Raw genomic sequence first — 16015 nt, 5'->3', positions numbered from 1 at the left:
CGGTTCTATGGCGCAGACCATTGCTGCGTCAGAAAAGAGGTCTTTACAATGGCGCAGCCGGGTCCGGCGCAACTGAAAGTTTTCTTTGGCGCAATCCCTTGCTGCACCAGAAAAATGAGTTTTACAATGGCGCTACCGCCAACGTGCACCAGTAAAACCCAGTTTTCTTGTAGTGTCTAATTATATCTAAATATGAATGTGTATCATCCTAAATTAACTCTGATACGTGTTTCTTGAGGATAAACCCTAAAAAAACTATTTGGCACTTGCTACTTGTTTAGATTAAGAGATCTTAAAAATAAAAATTAAGAGCAGTTGTAGTGTCAACTTTGCTTGGCAATCAAGTTCTTGGGATATTTTTTGTATTTCGTTGGCAACTAAGTTATCCTTAGACGTGAGAAAGGAGGTTGGTGATCTGGTTCTTGAGATATTTTTGTATTTCAATGACTATTAAAGTATCATTTAAATGTGAAAAATAAAACATGATTCAGTCAGTATCTATTGGCTGGTATTTGAAACCATGGGTTATAGGCAAACAACCTTCCTGAGTTCCTTAAAGGGAGGAGTCCAAGGCTTTAGATTGGGCTAGTTGTAGAAGTTAACAATATTTATTACTTCTTTGTGTCAACAAAGATTAACAGTCAACTAGTTTTTTTTGAAAGGCAAGCCGGGGTTAGGCAGACCCCTACCAATTATACAACTATACCAATGGGTTTTGAACCTGCAACGTCCCAACACAAGGTGACATGCACTAGATGCTCCTACCAGACAAGCGAAGCCCCCAGTTGGTGATTAACAATCAACTAGTTGGCTCTCACCACCGCGGTGGTTCACCATGTAGTCAGTGGAGTCCTGTGTCAAGATGAAAGCCCAAGATCGAATTCTGCTGGTGCATGGGGTTTGCTGTTGCTTTATCACGGTTAGGGCACTTTAGGCTGGGTGGTCGTGTCTTCAATCCATTAAGTGACCTGGTTCTCAATGAGGGTTTTCTTTTGTCATAAAAGAAAATAATCAATTAGTTGGCGCTGACAAGGGCTCCATGCACATGGCTAGGTGAGTAGGTTTAAGGCACTCAAGTCAAAAGACGCCGCTGGTTCAATACCTAGAGCAGAGATGAGTCTTGTAGAGTTTTAGATGGTGGACACGGAAATAGGGCCATGGATAATGTTGCACCTCTCAGCCCATAATGGGATGTCTGAATCATAACGGCTTTGGCCATTGAAAACAGACTTGGTTCAATTTCTACTTAAAGCCCTCAAACTCCGGACCCCAAACTTTTGGATCCAAAACCCTGACAATGGTTGAGGGCGTTTAAAAAAAACTATAATAAATCTATAATACATGGATACTTCTGCAGATACAAGGATACTATCATTTTCGTAAAGTTTTCAATATGACATGGATATGATGAGAACTGAAATATAAGAACTAGAAATATGGGCATTTTCAACACTTTTTTGTTCCAAATCCAACCATAGCATGATGAATTTGGCAGGAATCAACCATTGGATGAAAAATGTGATTTTTAAATGTTTGAATATTTATTAAGTTTATGAGTCATTGATTTTAAAAACTTAAAAGTTCTCATTTATGCATCAAAATCGGATGATTCAAGAGCGGGTTCTTATAAAACCAAGCATGTAGATCACATCCATACGTTTAGATACAAAAGAAAAGAACAAAAACTCTATAAAAACAGTGGTTCACACATTAGTTCTCATATTTACAGCTCTCATATTCTAGTACTCATAATGAGATATGGAACTAGAGTTAAAATAAAGTGTCCCTGTGATGTAGCAACAAATATACTGATCATTCATGCATCTTGGTATTTCTCCAGATGAACACTGCACCCATCTCGAGAAATGCCAAGTTGGATGGCTGTCGGGCAGGTCGCTGCATGCAGCGATGCTGCATATAATGTGAATACTTAACCATAACCACTGGTTGATCTATCCAATAAATACTATTTACTTGCATCCCATGGTTAAGTAGATATTCAATGAAGCTGGCTTCTGTCCGAACAGGTCTGTTCATATTTGGGCCCAAGTGGATCCAGGTCGAGCCAATGTATGTACAGGTTCAATTTGGATTGATTCATCAAGGATGCAGTTTGATCCACTGTGACCATAGTGATGGCAGTTCCAGCCCAGACCAAGAAGTATTTGGTTAGATCCAGATTGTTCGATAGGAGTTGGCAAAGCTTATGTGAGTTCAGCAGGTCTTTTGCAAGTATCAATGATCCAGTTCCAATTTGTCATCAGGCTTTAGTAAAGAAATTTTGGATCTGGTGGGATCTTGGCAATGTACTGTTTACTTTAGATTGGGCACTGTCCCAGACCCACATTGATGGACCGAAGTCCTGCAACCTTCATATACATTTATTACTGAGGGCAGTGGTATATAGTGACTTCCAAATATTCTTAGAAGTCAAGGAATCCTATCGACTGGTTGTCACGTGTCTTGCAGCATTGTCAAATGCTTCTAGAAAATTAACAAAATAAAAGAGAATTTTTCAAATACCCCCAAAGTTTTTAGTGTAATTCATGTGCACACCAAACTTTTGATTGGTCAGATAACCTCAATCTCAAAGTTTGGTCAGATAACCTCTCTCTCTCTCTCTCTCTCTCTCTCTGTGTGTGTGTGTGTGTGTGTGTGTGTGTGTTCTGTCACAACACATTGCTTCAATGACCGACAATTGGAATAAGAAGCAGTATACCTTGGCCAAAGGGGAACCATTCTGCTCAAGGAAAGGCAAGAAGCATATTGAACTAACAAAGGCAACATACTGCTCGAGCAAGGTAGGAAGCAACTTTACAGAAAGTATAAGTTTTATCCTCATACTCTCAACTTTACAGGACTTTTTTCTTGATAGGCAAGCTGGGGGATAACCCCGTGGGATTAGAACCTGAGACCCCTTGGTTACAATAGTGTGACTTAGCCATCCAACTATCTCATCGGGACCCCCTTAACTTCACAGACTTGATAGACCCAACTGCTGAAGTTTCCCTCATCCAGTGCAGAGTACCCCAATGCTTTCACCAGTAGGTCCCCGTAAGGCATGTGGGGCCAGTGGACTACCGAGGGTTTAGTTCATAGGGAGGCAGGCCCATTAAGTAACCTGCGCCCCTAGGAGGGTTCCTCGTCATCAAAAAAGACCAGTACAGAGTAACAATGTAGGTCGTGAATGGTAACAGCCATAATGGGATGCCTTTGATCAATCAAATTAAAGATACAAAACGCCATATACAGTGATTGAATTCCTCAGCAGAAATCAAGCTCAAGATTCAGAAAGAGTGCTAAACAATGAAATTTTATTTAGATATACAGATCACTGATAAATAAATTGGATCAGCAGGGAGGTAAATAAAAAAATTATCACACTGATCCCAATAAAGAATGAATTTTAATATTTTGTGCAAAAAAATACAAATTGGAAATCGAAAAAAGTGTGCAGAATAAAGGCCAGAATGATACACAGAATAAGATTATCAAATACCAAACGTGGTGAACTTCCACTGCTTGCTTGAGAATTATCTTGAACAAATGCACTCTTTCCAGGTGATGAAGAGACATTGACAGCCTTGGAGCCTGAAAAGGAAACAAAAGCCAAGTAGTCATTCACATAATTTTTTTTTCACGAGTTCAGAAAACACAAAGCTTGCCTTGCATACAAAAACTTACAGTCATAGTTGGTCCACCCTAATTGTTGTCCATCTAGATCATAAACAAATATCTTGTCCTTTAAGACAATATCTGCAAAAGACATTAACATTATTTTTGTTCCCAAGATATTGGAATTCCAGTATTATTTTATATATGCAAAACATACATGCCCAATTGCTTAGTGTGAAATAGCAGATCAATTTATTCTAGCTTTTGCTAACATGCATTAACATTTAAAATAACATCAGTGATCAGAACACTACTCAAAATTTTGAAGGACGAGTGATATGTTCTCTTACTACATCTAATATACCAACTGCTTTCTCCTGGAAAAAGCTTCCATGCAACTTCAAATTCCACATCGCTGAAGACTTGTATATGCTATCAAAATATAATTACATTACTGACGACGATGAAATGAAGAAACAGATATGAATGGGATAGTAGGTATTTTGCAAATCACACTTTCATGAATAGGACAACATTCAGCAAGATCAGGAAGGATAGTGTTTGAAGATTGCAGCAGTGAAGACGTTTAATGTATGTCAACTACACCAATATGAAATACCTGCGCAGTGCAATTTGGTTTAATCGCATAAGCAGAAATAGTTCCTTATTTTTCCAATGAAATTTACAAGTTAAAAATTGAATATATGTCCATTGTCAAGCTAACAAGAAAATGTATTAGATACCTACAGTGTTCTCATGACAAAAGAGAGATTTGCTATAGTTGCCATCTAGCTAAACATAAAAGAAACTACAGGACTCCTAAGGGCTCCTGGAATGAAAAAATGACAGCTTACAATCAATCAGGAGGAAAATGAGATAGAGATGATTCATTGAAATACATGTCTGGAAAGAGAACTTTTTTTTAACATACCACTGCAGTTATCAATGAAGGAAACACGACTGAAAAAAGACTGTCGGCCGAAGGAGGCAGCAACTGCTAAAGATCTTCCAGCACGTGAAGGACAAGGGAGAACTTGATCCCATCGTAGCAAGGGGTGGAATGAGGAAGAGAGATAGATGATTGAACAGACTTGCAAAAGCTCAATGTATAATTGAATCACCTAACAAGCATCTAAACATATGAAATAATAGAATCATCTATGAATGTGCATATAAGCGTAAAGTTTCCTTTTGTATTAATGAACATAAGCAAGTGTACTTTTCACGCTTTTAGTACTTTCATTTCTCTAAGTGTTAAATTTTAAAAAAGGTGCTTATTGGTAACAAAAAGTGCATCATGTACATTACATAGGCAGGTTTTTGGCACCATGAATTGCCTCCAGTGCACAGGACTTGGCAATCAAGTCAGAGATGCCTCACCTGAATAGAAGAAACTAGATACTGACTTGAGGCTATGGAATGTACTTGCAATATTGGTTAGACAGGAGACTGACAATAGAAGATAGTACTAATCATGCATCACATAGCCCAGTTAACTGGAGCCTCAAATTGTAGTGGCTGATAATATTTGGCTTAGCAAACTCCCCACGGAGTCCAAAGTTCATCTCTGATATCACTCTTGAGGAAGCAATTAGAATCGTAATGTGCCCCAGAAAAATAAAAATCCATAGCCGTTGGATTTTTCCTTTCTGGGCCTCTTGGGAAAATAGTACAAGTAATGATAAAAATGTATGAAAACCTGGAAATAGATGGAAGAGGATCATACTGACCCACAGAAGAGAGCTTTAATGTCCAAGGGCAACCAGCATAACACGTAATCATGTCAATTACCCATAGGAGTGGCAACAAGCCAATCCACTTGAGACGTTTAGTGCAGCTGAGTAAAAGCTTGGCACAAGCGTGCTCATTTAAGAAAGGAGCTGAGCATGAGACTTCATTAAAGTTCACTTAGTACACAAGCTCAAGCTCAAGAACAAGTCTATACACACTAACAGCTCAGTAAACTCGTTACCAGTGTATAGTTTTGTGAGTGTGTGTGTCTTTAACACTTGTAACAACTGGTGCAAGGATACTTTGGTACAAAACAGTTTGGCCTATAAAAGGTACAAAAAATGATATAAGAAATTGAGATCCTTAAAGATATAATGTCATTGTTTTTTTATTTTCCTTTATATTAAGAAACATCTACCTCTTACTCTTATCCCAATTTTTCAGCGATTAAAATAGTGGGATCCTTCTAAAGTTTGATAGATTGACTTATCTGAATTCACTACTAGGCAAAATAATAACTTAGTTTTGTTTAAAAATAATTATGTTCTTTCTTTTAATTATCTTCACGGTTTGACCTAAACCCTCTCTTAGGGGAGCAGTCTGGATATACTTGTGTGTGTGTGTGTGTGTAATGTGTATACATGTGTACATACAAACATACACACACAGATAGAGAACTCTAGCTGCTAGTTTGGTTAGAATCATAGTGACTGATATCGCCGATATTTTGAAAATATCGCGACATTATCAGTATTTCAAAGTCAGCCAATATTTTCCCAAGATTTTCAAAATATCACCAGAACCTAAAATACTGTGACATTTATTGTGATATTTTTCCAAGATTTTCTGGAGATATTTCTGAGCTTTGCAAAAACATCTTTTTTATATAATTTAAGTATCTTTTTTTCATATTTTAAAACTTTTCTAATTGTTTCTTTATATTTTTGCTAGAAAATATTATAAACCTAATATTTCTTTCCTTTTTTATTGTTCATAATATATTTTCAAATTTTAAAATTTCTGATAATTTCCCAAGATTTTTCCAAGAAAAACAACTTTTTGAAAGAAAACTCCTGAGAACGATATTGGTGACTATGGTTAGAATCTAAAAGCAATAATGAATCCATTCATGTGCATGCACGCACATTTTACTACAAAATTGCTGTTAACATAGTTGAAAGTTGAAACCCTTCTCCCTCTCATAGAAGATGTCATAAATTCAAAACCTACTCCTTTTTATATCACCTTTAAGGAAAACATAGGGAAAAACTGAAATGGTTCACCCAAGCTTAGCCTAGCTTGAGCTCCAGTCAAGCAGAATGAAACCAAGCTTCAGGACTGTTGTCCAAGGTCAACTGAAGCTCCAACTTTGTCAAGTTAAGCTTGAATAGGCCAGTCAAGTAAATGCTCGACTCATGTATTGTCCTAATTAATAATAGTTGCTGCCTATTTGTGGTAGCCATGTAATATTCAGCTGTGCTTAAGCAGAAGCAAGAAAACCATAAGTCCTGTTATCCAAACTCAATACATAATGAAGCTTCCTGAAGATAAGTTTGAAACTTTGAACAAGCCAGCCAAGTGTGACGCTCAGCTCATGTACCGTCATAGACTCCTAGTTACTATTTGCTGTTGCCTGTTAGTGGCAGTCATGTAATGTTCATGCAAGGATGGCAGCAGCATACTTATAATTTTATCAGATTTTACCAGGGCCACCCATTAGTGACAACTCTGCAATATTTCACATTAGAGGGTGTGTTCGCCGAGAGATAAAAAGTTGCTGGGGGTACCCAGCGACTTTTTAGCCCCCATTCCCCAAAACAGCAGTAAAAGTGGAGGAAGTTATCATGTATTTGATGGAGATGCATGGGGCCCACCAAAAGCCAAAAATTTCTCCTCAATGGAGAAATGGAGAAATTTCTGGCAGCGTTAAACATGCCCAGAGTGGTGACAGAATTTCTGTAATATTTATCCTCACACCATCTGCAGTGGCATATTCGTGATTGCATTGAAATGTAAATCTGTTAAGGGATTCCCCACACATGAGGCAATTAGGGGCTACACTGAATTCCTTCCCTACTCCTCCCGCTCCGTAGTGGTGATCAGATTCCCCGAGTATGCCACCAATCTATCTGTCCTTCACTTCTTCCTCTCTATTCCACAAAGTTATTACATACCTCTATGATAGCTTCAACCAATATGACATTTATGGCTCATGCAGCCCACAAGTATAAGAAAGCTTAGTGGGACACCCACACACACACACACACACACAATTCATATGCATGCAAGCACAGGCATGTTCTCACATGAAAATAACTAACTATTGTAGTCCAACAACCATACCTCCTAAGATGGTCATTGATCCCTGCATTTTCTGCCACCCGATGCACCAAACTGGAGAACCACCCTGTTCAAATGAGTATACTCTTTCTTAGGGATTATTTATAGCATCTCGTAGTAAAAAAGAAAGATGTATCTATTCCATCTTCAAAGGCACGTTTTCTGATAAATAGGTGAATATAAGGCTTACCATTGATCCTTGCTGAAGAAGGTAATCTTGAGGTTTCAATACCATGGAAGCACCCTTGAAGTTTAATGAGACAGACGGGAAAACCTGCTCGACACTGAATACATAAGAATAAGCAAAAATAAGTCAAACTGCCCATTCAAATGAAAGTTTCTCAGGTAACTGCAAGAATGAACATGTGCATGTGCACACGTGTGTGTGTGTGTGTGTGTGTGCGTGTGTGTGTGTGTGTGTGTGTGTGTGTAAAGAGCAGAGATCAAAACCTGGTCACAATCAAGAAGCACTGGCTCCCCCTTATATTAACCGACTGAATGCTTCCCGAAACGTAAGAAATGATCTGTAAAAACACATCCATCAAGTGTGGGTAACGTAGCATACAAATTGCCGATAAAATGCTAACTTATAAGCTCATAGAAAAGCATAAAATGTTAACTTACAGCATTAACAAAAGGATCATAAGCTTGTTCTGCAAGGTATGCCAGTGTTGTTCCAGAATCGATTATGGTTCCACTACTACTTGCTGTTGCAAAAACTGTTGGGTCAATGGACAATGTTTTCCCATTCACAGAAATACTTTCTAGATTCAAGTTGTAGTGAGGCCTGAAAATTTAGAATTGTAAATTTATAAGGCAACTTCAGCAATTATATTTTTGTAAAAATAGAAATATTTTTTAATAAGAGGACACCGATGTAGCTCATATGGGCCACTGAATAGTTCATAAAGATCTAAAGAAAGATGTAAAATCAATTCATGCATGCTACAGGAAGAAATATGCTCAAAAGTATGTGGCTATTGGGACATGTGGCCCAACAAGACTGAAAAAACGGCCAAATATGGACATGGATAGGGAACTAATTTTGTCCCCAAGACCATCTTACCTGGCCCCAGGCATGACCATGTAAACAATCTACTGGACTCAGCGCCCTTGGGTGGAACTCTTTTTGAATAAATAAGGCCTGGCCTTTTCCAGACTAATCTGATCAGAGATGCAATCAAGCCATTTCTGGGGCCAAGGCCACATTGGGAATGGGCTTGGCCTGAGCTTGAGTCGCTTGACTAGAAACAGGCTGGTCTTGGTTAGGCTTGGCCTTTCCCCAGGCTTGATGAGCTCTCTGTTAAAATATATGTAATCATGTATATGTATATAAATATATATATATATATATATATATATATCATACCCGATAAAGGGTATTTCTGTAATTCTGCCCAATAGGGGCATTTTAACCTTTTTACTTTTCTTTTATTTTCTTTTTTCTTTTCTTATTTTTATTTTTCTTTTTCTTGATTGTAAATGCATTAAATGCATTGCATTGGGGGTCCCAACTAAGAGTCGTTGGACCCCCAACGGTCACAAATGTGACCGTTGGGGGGCCAACGAGTCCTTGTTGGGCCTCCCAATGCCCTCTCTCTCTCACTCTTTTCTCTCTCCTTTGCTTATAAATAGAGGGGTAATCCCCTATGTAACTTATGGCTTTTCAAGCCCTCATTCAATAAAGTTCATATTTTTTATGTGTTGCCTCTTTGAAGGCTTCTTGTGTTGTCCCTTAGTGGACTATTTCTATATTCCCCATTGTGGGTTTGGGTTTGTCCATTCATTGGACCGTGTGAATGCATTAAGCATTCTTGTTATACCTTTCCGCATACTTACACTCTCAGGGGTCCATCACAAGCACGGAATTGACACAATCCTTGCCCACCCTTGCCCCTACTCATGAAACTAAGAATTGCTCAATTGAGTGAAATTTCATCCTAGTACTATAACTCAAAGCTGGAGATTCTAATAATATAATCAATTTATACCACAACTAGATAAGGATTCTAGGACATCTATACATGAATTTATGCACAGAATTTTACGATCTGCCAAAAAAAGAAATTCAACATGGTTTGTTATATGGTTTAGTAATTTATTTATTTTTTTCTCTTTGAGATACTTATGATGTTTGATTGTTTGATTGTTTGATTCTCAGTCGAATTACTTGAAAAAATATCAATTGTCCAGACATCTTATCAGGACCCGCAACTTTCTTCTATCATAGAATAATTTTTGTACAGAAACATGTAATTAGAGCCAGGTTTGGTGATCTGCAAAAATCATATAAGCAAGCAAAAAAACACAGCATGAGAACATGAAAAAGTGCTTATGAATAAGTCAAAAGAAGGTTTTGAGACTTTAATCCAAAATCTGAAGCAGAAAAATAAAAAACTCAGAAAATATAAAAACATGCAAATACGAAATTCAAGTACATTAGATAAATCACAAATTACTGATGAAGCCAATACAGCATGGTTTTTGCCAGCCATATTGCATCCTTTGCTGGTATAAAAACACAATGGAATGCTTTTACCCAAATTCAATCAATGAAATCACCAAAAAAACACCTATAGAGAGTGAACCACAAACATAAGAAGTGCCAATATGCACGTGAAATCTAAAGACTCTAAATGGAAGCCTTTGTTATAAATGTCACATGAACACTCACACGTGTGTTTGAAACAAAAAAAAAGGTGTTTTTAAAGGGGAGAGGGTACATAATTGTGGGGGTGTGCATGATGGCTGTTTGTGCATGTGTGCACATAAATATAAGAAGATGTAACATATGCTGTGTGGCATATTCATATTTGTATCTATGTCAGCGCCCATACCCAGAAGTACCAGCAGGCGTGATTGGCATTTCAAAGCACCCACATTAGTCATAAAATTTACTAAATCTTTTCTTTTTGTTAACGCTTTCTCAAAAGAATTTGAGTATTTAGCATTGGCATATACCTTGTTGACATTTGCCCAAATCCAAATCAATTATCTTTCTTACTTTATTCTGTTCCAAATACTTTGAGTTTGTAAATGTTTATTGAACCGAATCCATCTGCTACCATGCTTAGCATGCAGACTTAGACTGACCGCTAAAGACAAATGTCCTTGAATTTCACAAATTAATTTCCTGTTCCATTTATAACAATTGAAATTTTGAGCTTTTCAAAGTAGATTCTGTTGCAAATACCTAAGAAAACCATGCTCCACTTTGTCATTCAATAATGTTGCACTCTGTGAGAAGGCTGAAATTGTATTTGAATTTTGGTACTGTTTCAAGTGAACTGTTACTTACAACTTTGAACAAATAAATACCTCAAGAACTGATCAGAAACATCACATTCTAGGATACCTATGGTAGACTGTCAATCTTAGTCAAGTGTGCAAGGCAGGCACAGTGATATTTTCTAGACTTCTAGTTATTGTCATCCTAACCAGATGCTAAAAAATCAAATCAGATTATCAATTAATAGAATGACCTCCTTTTCAATTTGAAAGAACAAAAATGGCAAAGATAGGATTATGGCGAGTTTAAATGTGTCCCTGAAGTGTTGTGGCTTGTCAAATATTGTCCAATGTCGTGTTATATGGATGCAAGGCACTCATACTAAGTTGCAGTATCCATGTGATATATAAAGAAGCCAGATGCTCTAAAACTTTTGAAAAATAACAAGCATGCCAGGAAACAGAAAACATGCTGCTATTATCTAAATCTCCTGCCTCTCTTTTAAGGCTGAGAATGATGTACACCTTGGATACTTACTAATAAATGGGCTCTAAAATAGAAACACAAATACAAACTTTGCCGACACAAAAAATAAAAACAGTGAGTCAGTGACACTCATCATGAAGAGTCAAGATAGTAAAGATGTCTTACATTGATTGCACAAGAGGAGTATAAACAAGCCCTGGATCTATGATCTTTCCAAGAACAAATATGCCACCACCATTATCCGAGCCTCTCAGGCAATGAGAGAAAGCATTGGGAGCTAATTTTTGCGATACAAGTTGAGAAATTATGGATAGATTATTTTGACCAAAACCAATTATTCCATCAACTGCCCTGTCCGGCTTTGTCAAATCACCAGAAACAGTAGTACTGCATCTGTTTTTCAAACAACACCATGTCACCAACAACATCCGTTGTGTTCCAATTACCAGAAAAAAAGAAAGTAGCAGAATAAAAAAGGAAACTAGAGGTATCATGCAAATCTATTTCATCAATCTAACCCAAATAGCACTTTTGCTGAAGAATTTGAAGTGGCATCATTTGCCACCACCGTTTCGAAGGTCAAAGCATCTGACACATAATAACCAGTTGTCGCACTGCCATCACCATATTGAAACATGTAACCACAGCCCTGAGTATCACACTTTGCCTCTTGAGTCTCTAGAGCCGAAACACATCTTGTGTCTGAACACGACAGTGTAGATGAGGTTGATGATTTTTGTGGGTCATACAACCTAAGCGTAATCTACAATGAACAATGTGAAATAATTTCTCAAAAATAAGATACATAATTCAAATGGAAATCAAATTAAGACTCAGAAAAAAGTAAAGAGTCTATGCTTCACTATCTTTTCTCCTCGTTCTATTGAAAATTCTCTGCATTAGATGACATGATATTTTTTACCACTTTTCCATTATAAAAAAGTTTGTTCTTACCATTTGATTTATGATCCTAGGAGACCGCCATGATTTACTTTCCTTAAAAAACACAATTTAGAGTTTTATGCATAATAATCAGTATTAGCGAGAAATTATATCACTTACCTTTTGAAGACCAAATAATTTGAATTTACCATTCATAGTATACTGTAACTTAAATCAAAATCACATAATAAAGATATGAGATTGACATGTGTGGAAGATTCTTCACACTGATAAAAACAAAACAAACTCCATCTTTAAATTTAGCAAACTTGTGATAAAATGAAGAATAACAAGTTGGAAAACAATGGATGAACAATAATATTTGATTACATATGATGACGGTGATGAGGAGGGAGGAGAAGAATACTTACGCTTAATCCACTCGAACTGGGGCAACTGCTGCACGTACCACAGCTAACCCACAGTATATCACTTCCGGTGTCTATCTGTACATAGTAATCCTTCGGAGGAGTACCCAGCTTCACAATCGTATAATAAAGCCTATATGGGGAATAAAAAAATGTTCACCTTTACAAAAAATCAAACGAAGTCGATTCAAGATAAAGAGAAAAAAAAACTCTAAAAAGTTATCACAGAATTCAGAACAATTTAAGTCATGAAGGAACAGAACATGTAAAAAATAATGTTCAGATTTTCTTTCTCCATCATTTGTACTTAAATAACAAAACATAATGAATCCAATTCAAGCCAATCAGGAAAAAAATCCAAACGAAATCATAGAAATTCCTTGAAAGGATTCAAAAGATGAAGGAACCAAATCTAAAAACAAATTCCCAACGTGGCTTCGCAGTTTTTCATTGTTAAAAGAAGAAAACCAGAAGACCACCAATTCAATCAGCGCAGAAAACTCAAAAACAATATCGAAACCAAAAGGAAAACTTAGTTGCCTTCCTCCCTGCCTAATTTTCCTGAAAGAAAATCTTTACACCAAAAAGGATATTTATCCAATTGTGAAACTGGAATCCCAAAACAAAAGAAAAAAAGGACCCAAAGTGAACCATGAACGTCCCTTGCAATCCAATTCCCGTAAATTACCGTGTGTTTGGATTCACCCACTTGTCCAGAACAACCAGGAAAAGTTGGGTAATTGAAGTGCATTCCGGAAACGCAATTTCCCACCTTATCCAACTTTTCTGAATAAGATAGCACATCCAATTGTCCCTCAGAAACAAGAAAAAAAAAACAAAAAGTAAAAAAAAAAAGTGGAAACAAAAGCTCAAAATGAGAGTTGAATTCAGGAACTGCAAACGCAAACCGAGAAATCAACAAACCCGCTAATTCCCCTCATCCCAACCCTGATTCCCCTCAAAACAACAAAAAACACATATTTCGCCATCCAATTCCCCTAAAACCAAACCGAGGAGTCAGACCCCTTTCGTACCCGACGGAGAACGGATCGGCAGAGCCCTCGAGTTGGAAATCGACGACGTTCTGCAGAATCCGGCGGTGCCTTGCCATGTCCCTCGCCTTGGTCGCCGCCAACCGCTCGCCTCCATGCACCGGAAAAGCCCGTTGCAGCGTCAGCACCATCGGAAACGCCAACTCTCCGGCAACGGCGAGGAATCCGGCGAGGAGAAGGCCGGCGGCGAGGAATCCGCGCGTCGGCGACATCATCCTCCTCCCTAACGCCGACCAAAGCAGGAGACGGAGGAGAAGGGAAAACAAACGAACGAGGAAGAAGGGGAAACAAACGGGAGAATCCGCAGGAAGGTGCTCCTGATTAGAGAGGGGTTAGGTTAGCGGGGAGAGAGAGAGAAAAGAAGGAGGGAAGGGGATGCTGACATCGGACATGGCGACAGCAACGGCCAATGATGACATTGGACATGGCGACAGCAACGGCCGACTCCGTTTAAAAACGAGATCTCTCTCTCTCTCTCTCTCTCTAGGAGACGTGTCAATATTTTTTAATGTTTTTAATTTTTTTTTTTGACGTCTGTTTTTTGAAAGTTGGCCAATTCAGTTCAATTAAGCTCCAAATCCAAATTGGCAGATTGACCCGAATCGTTTTCAAAACGATTCAAGGCCCCCATACGATATTGACAACATTGAGCAAAACCCTTGAGGTCCTCCCGCCCTGTGTACACCCAGCATCGACCTTGCAGAAAGGAACACCACCCATGGGTTTCGAACCTGTGATGTCCTGTCAACTTGGTGACATTCAAAAGTCACCCATACCACATGGGGTCCTGTGTCAAGCTCATGATCGAATCCCTCTGCCACATGGGGCGGCTGTTGTTTTGGTAGGGGTGCTCCTGGAGTTAATGGATTTGGTTTGACCCGATTTTTTAACGGGTAGATATGTAAACGATTCAGAATTTCTGATTCAGATCTGATGTGGCTAATACCATATCTGACTAATTGGAGTTGGGCCAAATGGATTCAAATTCAGATTCGGATTTAGCTGTTGAAAAGCTCATACCAGATCCAGTTTTTTACGTGTAAAAGGATTTCATATCCTTGAAATTAGGATATTTGTCACATTTGTAGCAAAAATCAAAACCATATCCACATCTGATTATAATTGGATATGGTTTTGGCTTACCAAATACCTCTCAATCGCAGGGAGTCACCAAGTTTGGCTTACACATAGAGGTGACGCCCATGGAATTGGAACCTAGGCTGCCCGTCAAACAGTCTAGCCCCATCCCACTAAGCCATCCAAAATTTAATGTTTTACTTGGTCTGACATATGTTGCCCCATATCCGGACCCAGGTCTTGCTCCGCTTATGTTAGGCCCTGTCAAACCAAAGTCGGATCTAGGTTCGGTGCAGGTCCAACTTGTTGACATGCCTACCTCCTTCCACCTAACATGGTTTTGTGTGGGACCATGTTACAAAGACGTGCCATTTTGGATTTGCATATCCTGACACGGGTTTGACACGCCGTTTTAAATAGAATTTTAATGAAAGTATTTTTTTTTTGTATATTAAAATATGAGAAAATAGTTTTTTTTGTAAATTAAAAACTCTTAAAAACCATGACTTGTTTTTCAAAAAAAAAATTGGACTCTGACGAATCCGATCCCTTACGAAGCCCATATAGGGACCCGCATGGGAATCAAACTTGGGACAAATTTGTCCCACTGCCACTTTTTTTTTACTCGGAAAAAACTCCCCATACTCAGAGACCTAGCCGTGCTGGCTCAGCTTGCCATACTTGCAGTTGCTATCCTGTCAGCATAAAACTTTGAGGGCTTATCTCTCGACCCTAAGGAGTCACCAAGCTTTAGCTTACGCCGGGGGTGACATCCATGGGATTTGAACCTAGGCTGCCAGTCAAACAAAGTAGGACCCATCCCACTACGCCAAACCTAGTCCCACTGCCACTTAGGGGTGGCAATCGTGTCGGGTTGGCGGGTCGACCCGACGGGTTGGCGGGTCAGCATACCTCAACCCGAACCCGACCCATTTATTAAACGGGTCGGCTGTGGCAAACACGAACCCGGCCTGTTTAATAAACGGGTAACCCAACACGACCTGCCAACCCATTTAATAAATGGGTTGGGTCGGGTAAACGGGTTCGCAGGTTGGCGGGTTGACCCACCCCACCTAACCCGTTTATTAAACGGGTCAGCCAGGTTGGTGGGTTGGCATACCCCTAACATGAATCCGACCTGTTTAATAAATGGGTTAGGCGGGTCGACCCGTTTA

General features: G+C 38.7%; 1 protein-coding gene across 1 annotated transcript; it reads right to left on the bottom strand.

Annotated features, from left to right (window-relative positions):
- Window positions 1-3294: 3294 nt before the first annotated feature.
- On the bottom strand, window positions 3295-14099 carry LOC149829194 (aspartic proteinase 36-like). Its single transcript, XM_090017949.1, has 10 exons — window positions 13746-14099; window positions 12715-12844; window positions 11920-12164; window positions 11567-11794; window positions 8311-8473; window positions 8137-8210; window positions 7877-7970; window positions 7690-7753; window positions 3685-3756; window positions 3295-3591 (listed from the first exon to the last, which is right to left on the bottom strand). Exons 1-10 carry the CDS (start codon window positions 13976-13978, stop codon window positions 3407-3409), a joined length of 1488 nt encoding a protein of 495 aa, XP_089874075.1. The 5' UTR covers window positions 13979-14099; the 3' UTR covers window positions 3295-3406.
- Window positions 14100-16015: the final 1916 nt, after the last annotated feature.

This window comes from Nuphar pumila, chromosome 9 (genome assembly GCF_984573655.1).
Source record: "Nuphar pumila chromosome 9, dmNupPumi1.hap1.1, whole genome shotgun sequence".
Classification (NCBI taxonomy): domain Eukaryota; kingdom Viridiplantae; phylum Streptophyta; class Magnoliopsida; order Nymphaeales; family Nymphaeaceae; genus Nuphar; species Nuphar pumila.
Note: the sequence above shows the minus strand (reverse complement) of the source record. Positions and strands in the feature narration are given on the sequence as shown.